At 41.0% G+C, this 16,720-nt stretch overlaps 2 protein-coding genes across 10 annotated transcripts; both read right to left on the bottom strand.

The window, feature by feature from the left end:
• Positions 1-1,454: 1,454 nt before the first annotated feature.
• LOC125524862 lies at positions 1,455-7,428 on the bottom strand. Of its 9 annotated transcripts, none has more exons than XM_048689887.1 (18): positions 7,289-7,428; positions 5,423-6,346; positions 5,131-5,334; positions 4,941-5,033; positions 4,761-4,856; positions 4,348-4,680; positions 4,217-4,291; positions 4,070-4,132; positions 3,930-3,995; positions 3,735-3,800; positions 3,390-3,458; positions 3,243-3,305; positions 3,104-3,169; positions 2,912-2,977; positions 2,269-2,328; positions 2,125-2,172; positions 1,804-2,040; positions 1,455-1,717 (listed from the first exon to the last, which is right to left on the bottom strand). In XM_048689887.1, the coding sequence occupies exons 3-18, from the start codon at positions 5,332-5,334 to the stop codon at positions 1,700-1,702; spliced, it is 1,623 nt and encodes a 540-aa protein (XP_048545844.1). In that variant the 5' UTR covers positions 5,423-6,346; positions 7,289-7,428; the 3' UTR covers positions 1,455-1,699. The 9 variants fall into 9 exon arrangements, with proteins under 9 accessions (XP_048545844.1, XP_048545846.1, XP_048545845.1 ...); XM_048689889.1 differs by having other exon boundaries at positions 2,269-2,316; XM_048689888.1 differs by having other exon boundaries at positions 4,217-4,285.
• Positions 7,429-9,256: 1,828 nt separating this feature from the next.
• LOC125524230 lies at positions 9,257-15,007 on the bottom strand. Its single transcript, XM_048689299.1, has 7 exons — positions 14,674-15,007; positions 13,536-13,616; positions 11,083-13,317; positions 10,682-11,002; positions 10,504-10,609; positions 9,753-10,438; positions 9,257-9,644 (listed from the first exon to the last, which is right to left on the bottom strand). The coding sequence occupies exons 3-7, from the start codon at positions 12,471-12,473 to the stop codon at positions 9,641-9,643; spliced, it is 2,508 nt and encodes an 835-aa protein (XP_048545256.1). The 5' UTR covers positions 12,474-13,317; positions 13,536-13,616; positions 14,674-15,007; the 3' UTR covers positions 9,257-9,640.
• Positions 15,008-16,720: the final 1,713 nt, after the last annotated feature.

Genomic DNA, 16,720 nt, shown 5'->3' with positions numbered 1-16,720 from the left:
GAGAGAGAGATCAAAGAGATAGCTACTGGTACATACCCTCAGCCCCGAGGGTGAATGTCGGTGTCAAAACCGGCGGATCTCGGGTAGGGGGTCCCGGACTGTGCGTCTAAGGCGGATGGTAACAGGAGGCAGGGGACACGATGTTTTACCCAGGTTTGAGCCCTCTTGATAGAGGTAAAACCCTACGTCCTGCTTGATTGTTCTTGATGACATGAGTATTACAAGAGTAGATCTACCACGAGATCAGAGAGGCTAAACCCTAGAAGCTAGCCTATGGTATGATTGTATGTTGTCCTACGGACTAAAACCCTCTGATTTATATAGACACCGGAGGGGGCTAGGGTTACACAAGGTCAGTTACAAAGGAGGAGATATCCATATCCGTACTTCCTAGCTTGCCTTCCACGCCAAGTAGAGTCCCATCCGGACACGAGACGAAGTCTTCAATCTTGTATCTTCATAGTCCAGCACTCTAGCTGTCCGGAGACCCCCTAATCCAGGACTCCCTCAGTAGCCCCCGAACCAAGCTTCAATGACAATGAGTCCGGCGCGCAGTGTTGTCTTCGGCATTGCAAGGCGGGTTCCTCCTCTGAATACACCACGGAAGAGTTTGAATACAAGGATAGTGTCCGCCCCTGCAAAATAAGTTCCACATACCATCATAGAGAGAATAATATTTCCACAAATCTAATCTGCTGACGCGTTTTGGCAGCATGACATCATGCCACGACCCGGTAATTATTAGAACCATTTTTCTTTAACCAGCCCCGCACATAACGCGAGGCGGTTTCTTGACACGTCTTGTCAAAGCAGAGATCGTGTTCCCCTTATCACGGGATTCTTATTAATACAAATGTGGGTAACCCAACCGTGCCTGTTGGTATGACTCCTAGATCTTAGGTAAGTCTCGAACGGCCACGAGGAGGACGCCTAATATTCATCCCCTTTATAAAGGGACAAGGCCTTTTCTTTTTCCCTCCTGCGCTCAATCGAATCCTTTCTCTGCCTCGAGTTCTAACACCCAAAGCTCAGGTCAGGTGCTTCGGACCTTCAATCATGTCCGGATCCAGCCTTCAAGGCCGGTGGCACTACAAGAAGAACCCCCCTATAGCAACGCATCGATGCATTGTTATAAGCTCATATATGTGTTGCTAGGGCTTTACCAACAGATTAATATGTGTTGCCATAGGCACCGTTGGAAGAGTCTAGAACAACGTATATAAATGTGTTGGTAAACAGTGCCAAAAAGCGTTGCAGGTTAGCAACGTATAGAACTAGAGCATAACAACAGTTCATATGTGTTGCGGCACACTGTACAAATGATATTCCAATAGACATAAATAGAACTTTGCAACGTATAGAAGCATTGCTCTATCATGAACTACTAATGGCATTTCATATATATATGATCTACAATAACATTGGCAAAGCTGACAATGCATGGAGCCACAATATAATAAACATAAAGGTCTCATATATTAAATTGACTTTGTTGCATTACAAATAACATGATCCCAAGGTTACAATAAGTGATACTACATAGTAGCCTAAGTCTGGATGTTTGAATCAACGCCGCAACCACTCTAAAACATAATGTTTGAAACATTGACACTAGAAATGACATCCTAAAACACTACACAAGACTAACAAATAGCAGCCCCATTGTCCACCTTGCAATCAACATCTGGGCCATACATCATCAATTTATCTTAGCGATCTACAAAAATAAAGGAATAAGATCAGTAACAATATTGTAGAGAAAATATGGTTAAGAGCAGCAAAATTAAAGGAGGAGCAACATACAAAGGTTGAAGGCCATGCGATAATTAATCCTGCTGCATGACCAATAATGTTGACCTTTTTTAGTGGCCGTATCAACTGATCAGATTTTGCTAATGTAGCATCAACTCGCACTGCCCAAAATTGGTTACCAAGATGAACACCCTCAACTTTATATTCTGGTTCAATGCTTTGGAGCGTACCAAGAGCAACATTCCTGTTTGGATTTCCCAAGCTCTTCAGAAATACTACAGTGCCAACCTATTTGTACGAGAAAACAATTTCTAATATAAGCAATTTAAAACTTGCAGATAATCATGCATAACATAAACTTAATAGCCATACATCTATCGAGTCGGCACCCAGGCAATTTGTTGTATTGCATTGTTGTTTCTGTAGAATATATGTTGTGCAACATTAGTATGCAATATAATTGAAGCTTAAGAACTGAAACAGAGAAGAATAAGATTGAAAAAAATTATGTCATACATTGGCATGCTTTGTTGCATTAGCTCCTCTTGAGATCTTACTAGTGTTCTGGCAACGAAGCTAATGGCAAGATGCAAAATAATCAGACCAACTTCTGAAGGAAAAACTGAATATAGATGTACACATGATGAATCAGAATCTGCCATATACGCAGAGTATTCTCTAACCCGTTGATGCATGTTGTCAAGTTGGAGATCAATTTAATAGGGCAAGCATATTTTTTGAGTAAATGTTGGCATGTCATATTGTGCACTAGATTGTTGTGCAAGAAGACTACATCTATAATGCCACATATACACTCTGTTATGTTAAGAACTACTGCGGCTAGCAATGTATTTTTTAGCAAATCTACACAACAGTTTAATAATTGGCTTTTCATGTACAAGGTCTGCAACATTATGCAAACAAAAGGCTAAAATAGCAATGTGCAGAGATTTTTCAACTTGGTGAAACTAACTCAATTTTATCTCTTAGATTCGTATCTGAGATATTTCCACTCAACATTGAAACTGTTATTTATGTCAGACTTCATTTCTAGCATGAGTACGCGCTGGAAATGTGCAATAAATTTATTGGAGCAAGAGAGCAGAGTTGCATAGTGAAAAGGAGCTTTAGAAGTTTAAAAGATACGTACTGCACTAACCTTATCTGCACTAGTGTTTTCTTTCTCTTGTTGCACATGTTCATCATGGATAGAAGTATCTTTGTTCTGTGACAGAAGATTTATATAAGATTCGAAAGAACTATACTAAACATTCCTACCATGAGAAGAGGAAGTAACAATTAATTGTTGCTCAACCATATTGGACACCGAACAGTATATAAATGAGCATACCTTATCCTTAGAAGGACGTTTGTTTGATGGTTGCATCTCCACGTCATAGAGAGAGTTTTGCTTGCTCTGAAATGAATGGAAAAAGATGATTAATTTCTCTAAAAGCAAACAGAAACATATTGATGCATCCATACACTACCATCACATTATTTTGCCGCCCAACGGTGCCAAGTTGTTGACTACGACTATCGCTATATACTCTCTGTTGATTGAAACCAAAAAGGAAAATGATCATATTTATTTAAATGACTTCAACATATTACTAGAACATTCTATAGATAAATACTTTTTGTTTTGAATTTGTCTTGCCAACACAAAGAGCATCTTGAGATGTAGACTCCTCACCCAAAGAACCCTGTAACGAGAACCTAACAATTAGTACATGTATTGAATAATGAAGAGCATTCTAAAGATAAATATATTTTGCTAGTTTTGAAATGGATTCAGAGCTGTGAATAAATAAGCATATAGAAGATAAGCACCTAATGAAAAGAAGCAACAACAGCTACGCAAGGAGTATCTGTTGTTTTAGATTTGATTTCATTGGTGTATTAGCGTGAAAGTTCTTATGGTAATCTTCTCATGATTCTTGATATTGCTAATAAGTTGAGAAAAGGAAGGAGTTACTAACCTTATCTGCACTAGTGTTTTCCTTCTCTTGTTGCACATTTTCACCGTGGATGAAAGACTCATTGTTCTGTGACAAAGATATATTACAAGATTGCCAAGAAAAATAAATAATAAACATTCATACTGCAAAATGTGCGAGTAATTCTAATTGCTACTCAACCATGCTCGATTCCAAACAACATATAAATGAGCATACCTTATCCACAGCAGGACGTTTGTATGATGGTTGCATCTCCCTGTCATCGAGAAATGTTCCCTTGCTCTGTAATGAATAACAAGAGATGATTGATTTCTATAAAAAGCAAACAGAAATATACTAATGCATCCATACACTACCTTCACATTATTCTGCTGCCCAACAGTACCAAGTTGTTGACTATGACCGTCGCCATAAATTCTCTTTTGATTGAAACCAAACAAGACTAAGAACATACTTGTAAAATGGCATCAAAATAATTGTTAAACCTTTGTAAAGAAACATACTTTTCTCTTTGAACTTGTCTTAGCAATGGAAGGAACATCTCGAGATTTAGATATCTGATCCAAAGAACCCTGTAACTAAAACCTAAAAATTAGTACATGTATTGAATAATGGAGAAATTCTTCGAATTTACCTGTCCTTCAGAGTTTTTTGTCTTCCCTTTTAGTTCCAGAATTTCGGCATCTTGGTTTTCCACTCTTTTCTCCAACTTCTCCATCTTAAGTCTGACAGCCAAAAGATCTTCATTCGGTGTATCCTCCAATGAACTAAGGTGTATATTCTGAAAGTGGCGTGAAGTTGACACATCAAAGACTTGATTTGGATTCGGAACTAGTCCGAGGCCATGTACATGTCCAGGCTTGTCTGGGCCAAGTACTGCATTCAAAACATCTCCTTTCCATGTTGTCTTTCCTCTACTAGTATCTACTAAATTTGGATTCGCCGCTATACGTTTCTTCAAATCAACCTATATACATGAATACTGTATGTCAGAACAATGTGGTAAACAACATTATAATTTGAGATAAAAGAGAGTCAATATCATACCACTTGTTCATTCATTTTCTTATCGCTTTTGTGCTTATGTGTATGCATGTATAAGACAGCCCTGTGTGGGTACTTCTTTTCCGGATCCTTTAGTCTCTATTGGTCAAACAGTTAATTTATTAAAGACCTGCAGTACAAATGGGATGTACATGCATATAGTTCGAGTTCTTATAAACTGACCAGCTCTTCTCTAACTCGTGGAAAACTCTTAGTTCCAGCTGTGTGTTTCGACTTCCTCATCGCACAATTGTTCCTATTTGTCTCACTTATCCCCTGTCAAACAATTGTATAATGTATGCACATGTATTTTTCATAATTTCATACCATGACTGAGCAACATGTACATAACAAATCTGGCAAGTGTATGTACCTGTGCCTTTGGGGTCATCCAATTACTGACCAGAGTAATCCACTGATCCTTAATCACACCCTTTGGAACATTGGTGTTATTCGCTTCCATGTTCTTGTTTGCATCAAAATACAATGCTTTCAGATCTGACTTATGTTCCCTCCATCTATCTCCAATTTTTTTTAATATATACTTTTCCAAGCGAGAAGGGTAAAGAAACCTCATCTACATTTCAAACAAAACTATGGTTATGATAGCGCCACGTAAAGCATAATGATGTTAGCAAAAGAGATTTAATGTATTCGAGATGTACCTTTACTTGCGCTAGTATATCCCTTTTGTTTCTTTGTTCATTGGTCTTTTTTTTCTCTCTCCTATTAGTTTTCTCCAGTCCTTGTAGCTCAAACTACACATTTTTCCATTCCTAGCAACCGTGCCAAGAAAATTCGCAAGACGTCCAGCTTCTTTTCCAATTGGCTGGTTTAGTTCATTGCACTGGACCACAATTCTCTGCCCTTTTGGAAGATTCCATATTTCTTTTAGCCTTGTCCTGCCACGCTTGGTTGTTTCTCCATTTTCATATGATCATGGATAGATTACCAAAACACTTGTAGTTAATCACACATAAACAACTGTGTGAACAATCTTTTGGTATGTAGTCTTGAGGAACAACTGATAGTGTTATTCACTAGTTTACAGAGCATTAAATTGATAACACAATGGAAAAATCAGCACTAATATAAAAGAAGTGAATCTTACGACAGTGCAAAGACACGATGCAGTGTACTATTGCTTGCTGAAGCCTTTTGCCCAATAGTTAGTGTAGCTAGCCATGTAAATAGTGGGAAGTGCAATGCTTTTATTCCATATAGTACATGGTTTAGTTTTAGTTGTTCTGATGATCATGGTCCTTACAGCCACACTACACACCATCAAAACTAAAAAGTTACCATTCTGTTCTGTTCTGTTCTGTAGAAGATGGCAGTGCAATTGTTGATTCTAATTTTTCAGAATATCTAGCAGAGTATCAAAAGGTAATTACCTTGTTCATTAGCAGCACTGTCATCCTGGTCCTCTTCATCTTCACTATCAGTCAAGCCTTCTTCGCCATTACAAGATGATGGTTGAACATGAGATGAATCCGCATCTTTACACATGGCATTCTCATGTTCAATATGTTCCTCCGCCATGTATTCATCATTGCATTCAACAACATGAAGTTTACTTCGTGTCATATCTGCTCCATGAGAAAACCAAAACATAAAGTTAAAAACATTGTAAATTTAGTCAAACTAGCATGTAGTTGAGCATTGGTCTACATATACCATTGATCAAGTAGTAATACATTTCACAACATTGACCCACAAGCTAATGCAGATTGTCACGTGCTAGTTAGACTTGCAATTAACTACTCCTTAGACCAGCAAATCTGTCAGTCCTAGCGCTCGAGCTCACACGAGGGAGACAATGGAGTTTTGTGCCGCATTCAACCTCACAACTTTTCTGCTCTCTATTCCTTCTTTTTCAGCTATTAGAGAGACCAACTGAAAAACAAGAAACAAGGCACGTCCAGGTCGTGAGCGCTGTCATCCCAGTGCTCCCCGCGATGCGGCCATGACCGTCTCCTTCGTGCCATCCCACGATCAGGTCAGGGCCGCGGAAAGTGCTAACAAACTACGCCGAGTCGCAGCTCAGCTTATTTTCTGCTAACTGAAGAAACTTGCTACTGACGAAACTGACGGAAAGGGAAAAACGACACCTAAACTGACGAAACTGAAGAACTACTTCAGCAGCTGTTAACTGAAAAAATCGACAGGAGGAACACAGCCCGAATAGATGAATCAGGTATGGTGGGTTAACTAATTAATTAGTTGCCTGATTTCATGCCTTGATTCAACGACCCAGCCCAACGCTTGCAAGGCAATGAATAGGAAACATGGCAGCAGCGAGCGAACGCATGAGTTGCCTCGACGACCCAGCCCAACGCTTCGGTTTCCCCAGCTGCTGGGTGCCGCGGCTGCCCTCGATGGCTTGATCCGGTTGAAGACCCCGGAACAGAGGACGCGGCGCCGTGCGCGCTATGGCAGGGAGATTACAGGTGCGCGAACGCGGTGGCCGGACTGATCAGCCCAGTAAGAGGTCGAATGCAAGAGAGAGGCCATGCGAAGGAGGCACTGACCTGCAATTGGAGAGATGGCGGAGAATCGCCTGCCGCCGCCAGCCGGCAGAGGTGTTGGGGAAGAGAAACCCACGACTAGTGTTCAGCACGACTCGTGCTGTTGAGATAGATGGGGAGAAGTGCGGAGGATTTTTGGGCAGTTAGCTTATTTTGGAGGGAAATGGAAAAAATGGAGGGAAGCAACCGAGGGAAATAGAAAAATGGAGGGAGCTGAAATAGTGTCGACCTGCACTAGCATTTCGTCCGACATTACTCTCAAACTCCTTTTTTGGGGGCTCTCAAACTCTTTTTTATGTATGAATAAATCAATTAAAATAAAAATAGATTATTAAATACTCCCTCCATTCCCAAATATTTGTCTTTCTAGACATTTCAAATGGATACAACATACGGATGTATGTAGACATATTTTAGAGTATATATTAACTCATTTTGCTTCGTATGTAGTCACTCGTTAAAATCACTAGAAAGACAAATATTGAGAACGGAGGAAGTAATATATACTACTTTACTACCTTCGTACTTAATATAAGACTATGACAATGTCAAAAAAGTCTCATAATAAGTTGGGAGTATTTTCTTGGAATGTGGGCAAATATTGTAAGTCTAAAAATACTTAGACTCTTTGACCTCACATGGCTGATAACTGAGTGTGTGTCAACCGTTTCTGCGATTGTGCGATCAGAATTTGACCATGTGGCGCGCAGTAATCGTACCCATACATTGGTTTGCGACACCGCCCTTATTGCAAGAGACGCAAGCGCAACATGGGTCTGTTGCACACCAAGAAATCGGTCGGGTCTTCTTCCCCAGTCCCGATGGCAACCCGACTGGGTCTAGTGATGTAGGTTGGTCTTATCCGAGGGCCAACCCACATGCCCCCCCGCCCCCCCCCCCCCCCCCCCGACACTTTTGGTCAACACACGTGCGAATGTGTTTTGAGGGATCACCACATTGTCATGTCCCATCGAAAGAGGTCGTGCCTAGGTGGCCTCCTGGTGAAGTTCTTCCAGACATTTTGGAACACATACATGATAGTTCTTTCAGACATTTTTGAACACATACATGATATAGGGTCTTGTGACCTCGCCCGGCTCAACTACGGGATAATAACTCTGATTCCCAAGGTGCTTGGAGCCTCGCACTAGTAGAAAAAGGGCCTTTTGTCTCGGTTCATAAGGGCCTTTAGTCCCGGTTCTGGAACCGGGACTAAAGGGTCGGTACTAAAGCCTCCCCTTTAGTCCCGGTTCCTAACTAGTAGATGTAGTAATATAACTACCTCTCGAAGGATTTTATTTTTTTGAAGTTTTTATCATTTTATTTTAATTTTTTTCAAAACAAAAAAGGCGATCCAGGGGGGAGGGGTAGAGTTTGAAAACGGGACCTTTAGTCCCGGTTTGAGACACAAACCGGGACTAAAGGGCTCAGGTGAACCGGGACTAATGCCTTAGCCGCACGAACCGGGACCAATGCTCACATTAGTCCCGGTTCGTGACTGAACCGGGACTAATGAGCTGACCCGGCCTGGATCTTTGCCCCCTTTTCTACTAGTGTCGGAGAACCGCCAGTTCCGGCCGATCACAGTTATTAACATGAGAAAGTTTGATTTTCACTCACATTTTCCCTTCCATTTTGTAAAGTTAGTAGAAGAGCTTGAAACAAAAATACATGAAAATTAAAGAAAAAATATATGAGTCGCTCAAATTTTAATTGAATATTAACTGAACTCGGGATCGAATTACAAAATAATACAAGTATATGTGTGTTTCTGTAACTCCGTCATAAAATGAAGGACGCTTGGTCAAGCGAAGCTCGTTGGATTTCAACTCGACATACCTAGAATTAAATAATTCATACATAGTCTATATATAATTTGAATTGAAAGGATTTTACTGTTCACCTATATGTCAAACTAGGCATCCAAAAAATATATGAGATGTTAGATACAAAACAAAAGGAAAAAAAAAACTTTGTTCAAATTCATGAGAAAACAAAGTGTGTTCAAATTCCCGAGAAATAAAAAAAATCCAGTATATTCAACATTGAATGAACAACTGCCACATCTGATAATTTACCACTGAATCCTAACTGTAACTGAGCAAGGAGAAATTTATACGGGGCAGTGAACCTTAACAGGTAGCAGAAATGGTGGTAAATACTAAAAAGGATGCATGCCCCTCATCTGGACTTGGACAAGTAGGTGTGCTAACAAACTGAGGTATTTCCTTGGCTACATGTATCTGATAGATTGAAGTTCAGGAACATGCTTCGACGGCGACGTTTCAACGGCATCTCCTTTCAATGATTGTTCAGCAACATTGGCATTACTCTCAAAATAACTTCACCGCAGCATCAGCTACAGAAATATTATGTTTCATTAACAAAATTGTTGATCTTACAGTATTGTAAAGATAAGCTAGAATTTGCAAACCTAGCAGTGAAAAACAAGACATTAGAAGCAAACCTTTCATTTAGTTCTGAAGCTTCAGGATCAGAACTTGTAATAGGATCTACAGTTGTGCCTTCTATATCTCTTCTAGTCCACATTTCATTCCCATGCGCAGTATCAAAAAGCTCACCCAGATTACTGACATGATAAGGTTCACTTTCTATATCATTCCATTCTTCACCCATGTCAAAATTGTCTCGAGGAGTCACCTTCGTCACAAATGACCATCCAGGATTTGTATGGTCTTTCGTATAGAAAACTTGGTCAACTTGATTGGCAAATACAAAAGGCTCATCCTCTATCTTGTCACCACTATGGACTTGTGAAAAATTCACAAGCGTACGACCAAATCTATCCTTTTTTACTTCTTTTTCTTTAGTACTATTAAGCCATTCACATTTGAATAGCACCACCGAAAATTTTCTATAATAATTCAACTCAATTATGTCAAGTATCTTCCCATAGTACATGACATCTCCAAGTATAGGGTTAGTATCACCTGCAGAAGCATAACTTGATGTTTTTGCGGTCAAAACAACTCCGCTGTTTTGAGTCTTCTTATCATAACGCTTGGGTCTAAATCTATATCCACGGGTACAGAAGCCTATGTATCTTCGTGCAACCTCAATTGGACCACGAGCCAACCATCTAATATCATCATCAATGCTGTCAGTACCCCTTTGCTGCTCTAGCTGCATTACCTACACCAACACGGAACTTAGATAACATAAACTCAAAATCGGAAAACTAATAACAGGGAACTTACATGATCTCTAAACCAATCAGGGAAGTTTGCATGCTGCATGCGCTCAATGGTTTTTAGTGCTAGGCGCTTGTTGCGGTTTTTCCTTTTTAGTTCAGTACCATGTGCTCTACAACACATATAAACACAATTTTAGATCAAAAAAAGTCAACATGCTAACAAGTTAAGGGAAGACATTTACATGAGATATGGAGTGACAACATCACAATTGTAGAGCACAAATCTATGGGCTTGTAAGGACTCCATATCATTCAATGTGTAGGTGCGTGGTTTTCCCAATGGATTCCCTACTGGAGGAAATAATGTGGATTCATTTGCATACATGGTAGATTCATTCTCATTTGGTTTGTCATTATTCCTTGATGGTTGGTTGTGCTTAGTAGAGAAACCCTCTAAGTATCTTGAACAAAAGGCCATACACTCATCCGCCAAATATGATTCAGCAATTGAACCCTCAGGGCGAGCTTTGTTGCGAACATATGACTTCAATTTACCAAGGTACCTGCACACATGTCAAAACATAAATTCTCAGGTCATTGTCACTATGCCAATATTGCACTTTTCTTAGCATCAGATTGTTACCTTTCAATAAAGTACATCCATCGATAGCAAACTGGTCCAGCAAGTTTACATTCAGTTGCTAAATGGACAACTAAATGAACCATGACGGTGAAAAACCCAGGAGGGAATATCATCTCCATTTTACAAAGTGTGATTCTAATTGATTCTTCCAAACGGTCAAGCTCATTTACATGGAGAACTTTTGAACATATTCCTCGGAAGTAAGCAGATAATTCAAATAGTACTGTTGTGACACGATCTGGAAGAATACCCGTCAAAGCGATAGGCATGAATTGTTGCAGTAGGACAAGGCAGTCATGTGTTTTTAGCCCAGAAATTTTTCCTTCAGCAGGCTTCACACATTTAGATATATTTCCACAATAGCCATCGGGAACCATTATAGACTCAAGAACTTCAAGGAACAATTTTATCTCACTTCTGGACATGGTAAATAATGCGGGTGGTAAGTAAAACTTGCCTGAAGGTTGTTGCTCTGGATGTAGGTCCTCTCTAATATTCATTTCTTTAAGATCTAGACGAGCAGAAAGATTATCTTTTGACTTCCCATCTAAACCTAAAAGTGTGCCCAAAATATTATCACACACATTCTTCTCTATATGCATCACGTCCAGGTTATGTCGAACGAGATTATAGTCCCAATAGGGTAGTGTAAATAGACTACTTAATCCCTTGTAAGTTTTTGACTGCTTAAAATCACCAAGAGCCTTTATTTCTTCTTCAACCTGACGCCCATAGTAAGTTTGAGGCTCTGCTCTATGCTCCACCGTTCCATCAAAAGACTTTTCATCAAAACGAAACTTATGACTAGGAGGCAGAAATCGGCGGTGATCCATAAAGCATGATTTCTTTCCATGCTTCAATCGCTTGGACCATGCATCTGCCCCGCATGGTGGACATGCAAATTCTCCATGCACCTTATGTGAAGAAACCATTCCTAAAGCTGGCAAATCATTTATAGTCCATAACACAACTGCTCGCAAAGTGAAGGTTTCATTTTTAGACACATCATATGTGAGCATTCCATTCAGAAATAAGTCTTTCAAGTCATCCAAAAGTGGCTGGAGAAAGACATGAATATTATCTCCTGGACTTTTGGACCCAGGAATTATCAAAGATAGCAAAAGATATGATTCTTTCATGCACAACCATGGAGGCAGATTATATATTGTCAAAACAACTGGCCAACAACTATAACTAGAACTCAGCATTCCGTAAGGATTAAATCCATCAGTACCCAAGCCAAACCTTATATTACGGCAATCAGATGCAATTTTTGAGTACTTTTCATCTAAAACCTTCCATGCTGGGGAATCAGCTGGATGTCGTAGTGCGCCATCCTTAATGCGCTCTTCATCATGCCATCGCAAAAGAGGTGCTGTCTCTTTGCACATGAACAATCTTTTCAACCTATCCTTGGTTGGAAAGTAACGTAAAACTTTGCTTGGTGTTGCTTTTTTTCTTTCCTTCTTTGTTAACTTTGTTTCCGGTTCTTTATCTTTCCACCTAGAGGCCTTGCAGATTGAGCAAAAATCATCATTTTCTGTGTCTTTCTAGAACAGCTGGCAATTATTTGGACAAGCATGCATTTTTTTATAATCTAGGCCAAATTTTGAAAAAATCTTCTTAGCCTCATAGAAATTCTGGGGCAGCTCATCTCCGTTTGGAATTGCCATGCGTAGAGTATCAAGTAGATCTCCAAATGACTTGTCAGACCATTTGTTCATGGATTTTGTATTAAACAAAATCACAAGTAATGATAGTTGTGATAATCCACATCCCGGCCATAAAGGCTTCTTCGAATCATTGATCAGTTTGTAAAATTCCTCGGCTTCTAAATTTGGTCCATGTTGATTCGGTGGATCTGGACTCTCACTCATTGGCACATCATCATACATATTCCTGAAGGCATCATTAATCAACCCATGCATGTCAGCAAGCATTTCTTCATTGTGAGGTTGTGGTTGCTGATCATTATTGTGCTCATCTGAAGATTCGCCATGAAAAACCCATTTGTCATAACTCTGAAGAATTCCATTACAGATCAAATGATCACGGACTTGATCCTTTGACAGCACAGAAGTGTGCACGCATTCTTCACATGGACAAAGGATCGTGGTATCTTCTGTCTTATCTTTATATGCAAATTCCAAAAATCCATCTACGCCAGCCAAGTACCTGCTACTTCCTCTAGGATAACGCAAAAGTACCTTGCTGATTTGTACATCCATACCCACTCTGCAATAAAGAGTTCAATTGTCATTGCAAGGTTGAATCCTACTTAATCCAATTTTCCCGTTACTGATCAAGACAAGTTATGTCTAACAAGCATAAGCAGACCACAAAAATATCGAACTTAGACTTTGTCTAGCAAACTGCATCATCGATGACATAAATAATTTCCAAAGATTAAGTAGACAAGATCATACAAGAGACGAAAAGGGCGAGAAGCTTACCTATGTGGGGGCGTGTCTTTGGTGCTGGTGTAGGCGGCAATTGTCAGACAGCTGGACGGCGGTACAGATGTGACAGAAATTCTGAAAAGAGAAGAACAAAATAGCATCATGATTCTCAGAGTCATTACAGCATGATCGTACTACCCTAAGAATCAAATTTTCTCTCAACCAACAAGGACATGTATATCATCCATATATTTCCCAACGGGCATGATCAGTTCGCCAATAGAAGAATATATTCCATACTAATAGGACTAAATGATGAACAACAGTACACTACAATAATCTTTTTGAAAACTACAGGCTAATGAAACTGAACATGCAGGATCTAAAAAGATGTATAGTAGAGAGATAAACTGGAAGGTTTCATCCACTTTGAACAACATTCCGATGCTAAAATGAATACCTACACTGGCGGCTGGTCTTGGATATATTATACACCCCTATCATCTCAACTCAATATATTTTTCAAGAACACTCAACTCAATATATCAGCTATATTGTACACATACACTTAGTTTCAGCTGCATAACATACTGATGCATCTGATGAAGAAGCATCATCGACTAATGCCATGTACTAGTAAACAATACCATAGGCAAGAATACACCTATCTTTTTCTTTTCTTCAGGTTCTGTCCCCTGTACATTAAATACGTTTGTGTAGCCAGTGATATTCAGACATTTAGACCATTTCTAACCATACACATTTTCCTTGGCTTGCGGAACCATATAATGGTTTCCCATTTTATCGAAATAACAGTTAAGCAGCAAAGTTATTAGAAATTTAATGGTTTACATCATACAAGAAAACATGTGTATACTCTGTTATATACTGAAATCTGACTGTATCAGAACAGTAGGTTTTATATCACAGTATCAGCTTTTTATAACATTGGTCATCGTTATATAGTAAGCAAAAATACGAAATTACATATAAGCTATTTTTTCTTGAATAGCAGATGCACATGATTATGCTAGATAGATATTCTTAATTGACTTCAGTTGCATCGAGTTCAGTTCAGGTGTTAGTCTTCTATTGGGTACAAGAATCGATCTATACTGCTCTCCACATTTACCAAACCAGAGGAAAAAATGACAGTTTCAGAAAAGAGATGAAGAGGGTGAGGGAAGGTCACCTATGCAGGGGCGCTTTGCTCGTACAGCTTCAGGTGAGGCGGCGATTGGCATACCACTGGTTGGCGGCGCTGCTAGGTGCAGGGATCGGGAGGGGCTGAAGTGCAGCTTGGCTGTTTGGGGCCGGCGGCGGAAGGTGAGATGGCTCGGTGGCAGCGCAGCAAGGTGACGCAGCCTAGGAGGGTGGCGGTGGAGGGGAGTTAGGCGTCCGGCCGTGCAATATGGGGGACGACGCGTCGGTATTGAGGTGGATCTTGGGTGCTTGGGGCGACGGCGGGAGGTGGGATTGCTCGGCGGCGGCGTATTCTCACGGCAGGGAGATTCAGATTCATGCAATTCTAGGTATTCGGTTCTTATACATTTTTTTTGACTTGGTTCTTATACATTATTCTAGAGTGGCTTATTGGAAAAGAAAAGAATATAACTAAATAAACAGAAAGCATTAATTATTTTGGGGCCCACAAGTCAGAATTCTAGATGGGAAGACGATCTGATTATGAGTTCCTCCCGCCCGTTAACACATAGCTACGCATACCTACAACACATGCTATTCGTTGTTGTCCGTACAAAAGCAACGGATGTCCTTCCAACGTATATTTGCGTTGTAGCGATGATTCATTCCCAACGCATTACTGAAGCGTTGCAAACTATGCATTGCTATAGGGGGGTTCTTGTTGTAGTGTGGGTGCCTTCCTCCGTCATGGAGGAGGACATCAAGAAGTTGAGGGAGGCCAGATATCTGCGCCGAAATTTCGCATAGGCTGCCCGCCCGAGGGTAGGTCGTCCCTACTCCCGAACCCAACAAGAGCGTTGTGTTCGTCTCCCACTTCCTCCGAGGACTAGGCCTCGCTCTGGATCCCTTGGTTAGGGGTCTTATGTTCTATTACAGGCTGGAGTTTCATGATCTGGCCTCAGATTCCCTTCTTCACATCTCGTCATTTATTGTCGTGTGTGAGGCCTTCCTCCGCATTACCCCTCACTTCGGCCTGTGGCTCAAGACCTTCGATGTGATGCCGAAAATGGTCGAGGGGTAGTACGCAACATGCGGAGGTGCTTTAATAAGAACAATTGCTGACGCTCCATGGCCAAAGGGTTCCTTTCCAGAGGTGTCCGGATTGTGGCAATGGGAGTGGTTTTACGTCACAGCTCCCCGAAGTGCCAAATGGGTAGCTGCCCCCACCTTTCGCTTGCCCCCCCACCACCACAACTGATGTCATGGATCAGCAGGGGGCTGAGCTGGGGTCCAGCGAAGGACGTGCCAATACTACAGAGCCGTATCCGAGATCTCTTCGAGGGAGATTTCAGTCTAGTTATGGTAATGCAAGTTATGTTGGTTCGTCGAGTCCAGCCTTGCAAACGCCGTCCCCTCCGCATGTGGGAATTCAACCCGGAAGGACCACGCACTATTCAGCATTTCCTCGGCATGACGCACGAGGAGATGTACAAATCGTTTTTCGGACCCCAAATAGAGTGTCCGGACACTACCAAGGACGTGGGCCTGAGCTGCAACCGCCCTGCTGCCCAAGTAAGTGATCCCCTGGCCGAACATACTGTCCTTTTGTTTATCATGACATTATTCTAATGAATCGCTCTTTGACCAAGACTAGATAGCAAAGGCGAAGATGATCCGATGTTCGGCTCCCCTTCCTGAAGGCTTGGACAATCCGGTGTTGGAAAAGATGCTCGAGCCATCACCTCGTCTAGTGCCCTCAAAGGAAGATGAAGGGGGGAATGAAGAGGGCGAAAGCGGGACTGCATCGCTACCTATTCCAATCGAAGGAATGAGAGCCTCCGCAAGGAAGGGTAACCAAGGGGAAGAATCTGCCATTCTCCCTCCCCGGGGAAGGAAGAGGACTACCTCTGAAGATCCAGAAACTAAGGTTTCCAAATGGGAGAAGAAATCTCCACCAGAGGGTCCTGCCTCGGAGGGTATTCTTGCCGCACAATGTCCGTGCGGGGATCAGCCGTCTATCGAGCTATAAGTAATCAAAAAGTACTTAATAATGAAGATATCCTACCTTACTTCCGAAGACAATAACCGATGCTTGT

Source organism: Triticum urartu, chromosome 7 (assembly GCF_003073215.2).
Source record: "Triticum urartu cultivar G1812 chromosome 7, Tu2.1, whole genome shotgun sequence".
Taxonomy (NCBI): Eukaryota; Viridiplantae; Streptophyta; class Magnoliopsida; order Poales; family Poaceae; genus Triticum; species Triticum urartu.
This window is presented reverse-complemented; position numbering and strand designations above follow the sequence as displayed.

Bases quoted from the DNA above. Each gene is read 5' to 3' on its own strand.
- LOC125524862 (XM_048689887.1), bottom strand. From the start codon at position 5,334: ATGAGGTTTCTTTACCCTTCTCGCTTGGAAAAGTATATATTAAAAAAA. The intron at 2,329-2,911 runs GTTAGTGCAGTA...TCTTGCCATTAG, and splicing joins AAAACACTAGTGCAGATAAG to CTTCGTTGCCAGAACACTAG. The intron at 2,041-2,124 runs GTATGGCTATTA...TCGTACAAATAG, and splicing joins TGGGTGCCGACTCGATAGAT to GTTGGCACTGTAGTATTTCT.
- LOC125524230 (XM_048689299.1), bottom strand. From the start codon at position 12,473: ATGTGCAAAGAGACAGCACCTCTTTTGCGATGGCATGATGAAGAGCGC. The intron at 10,610-10,681 runs GTAAATGTCTTC...TATGTGTTGTAG, and splicing joins GTTGTCACTCCATATCTCAT to AGCACATGGTACTGAACTAA. The intron at 10,439-10,503 runs GTAAGTTCCCTG...GTGTTGGTGTAG, and splicing joins CTGATTGGTTTAGAGATCAT to GTAATGCAGCTAGAGCAGCA.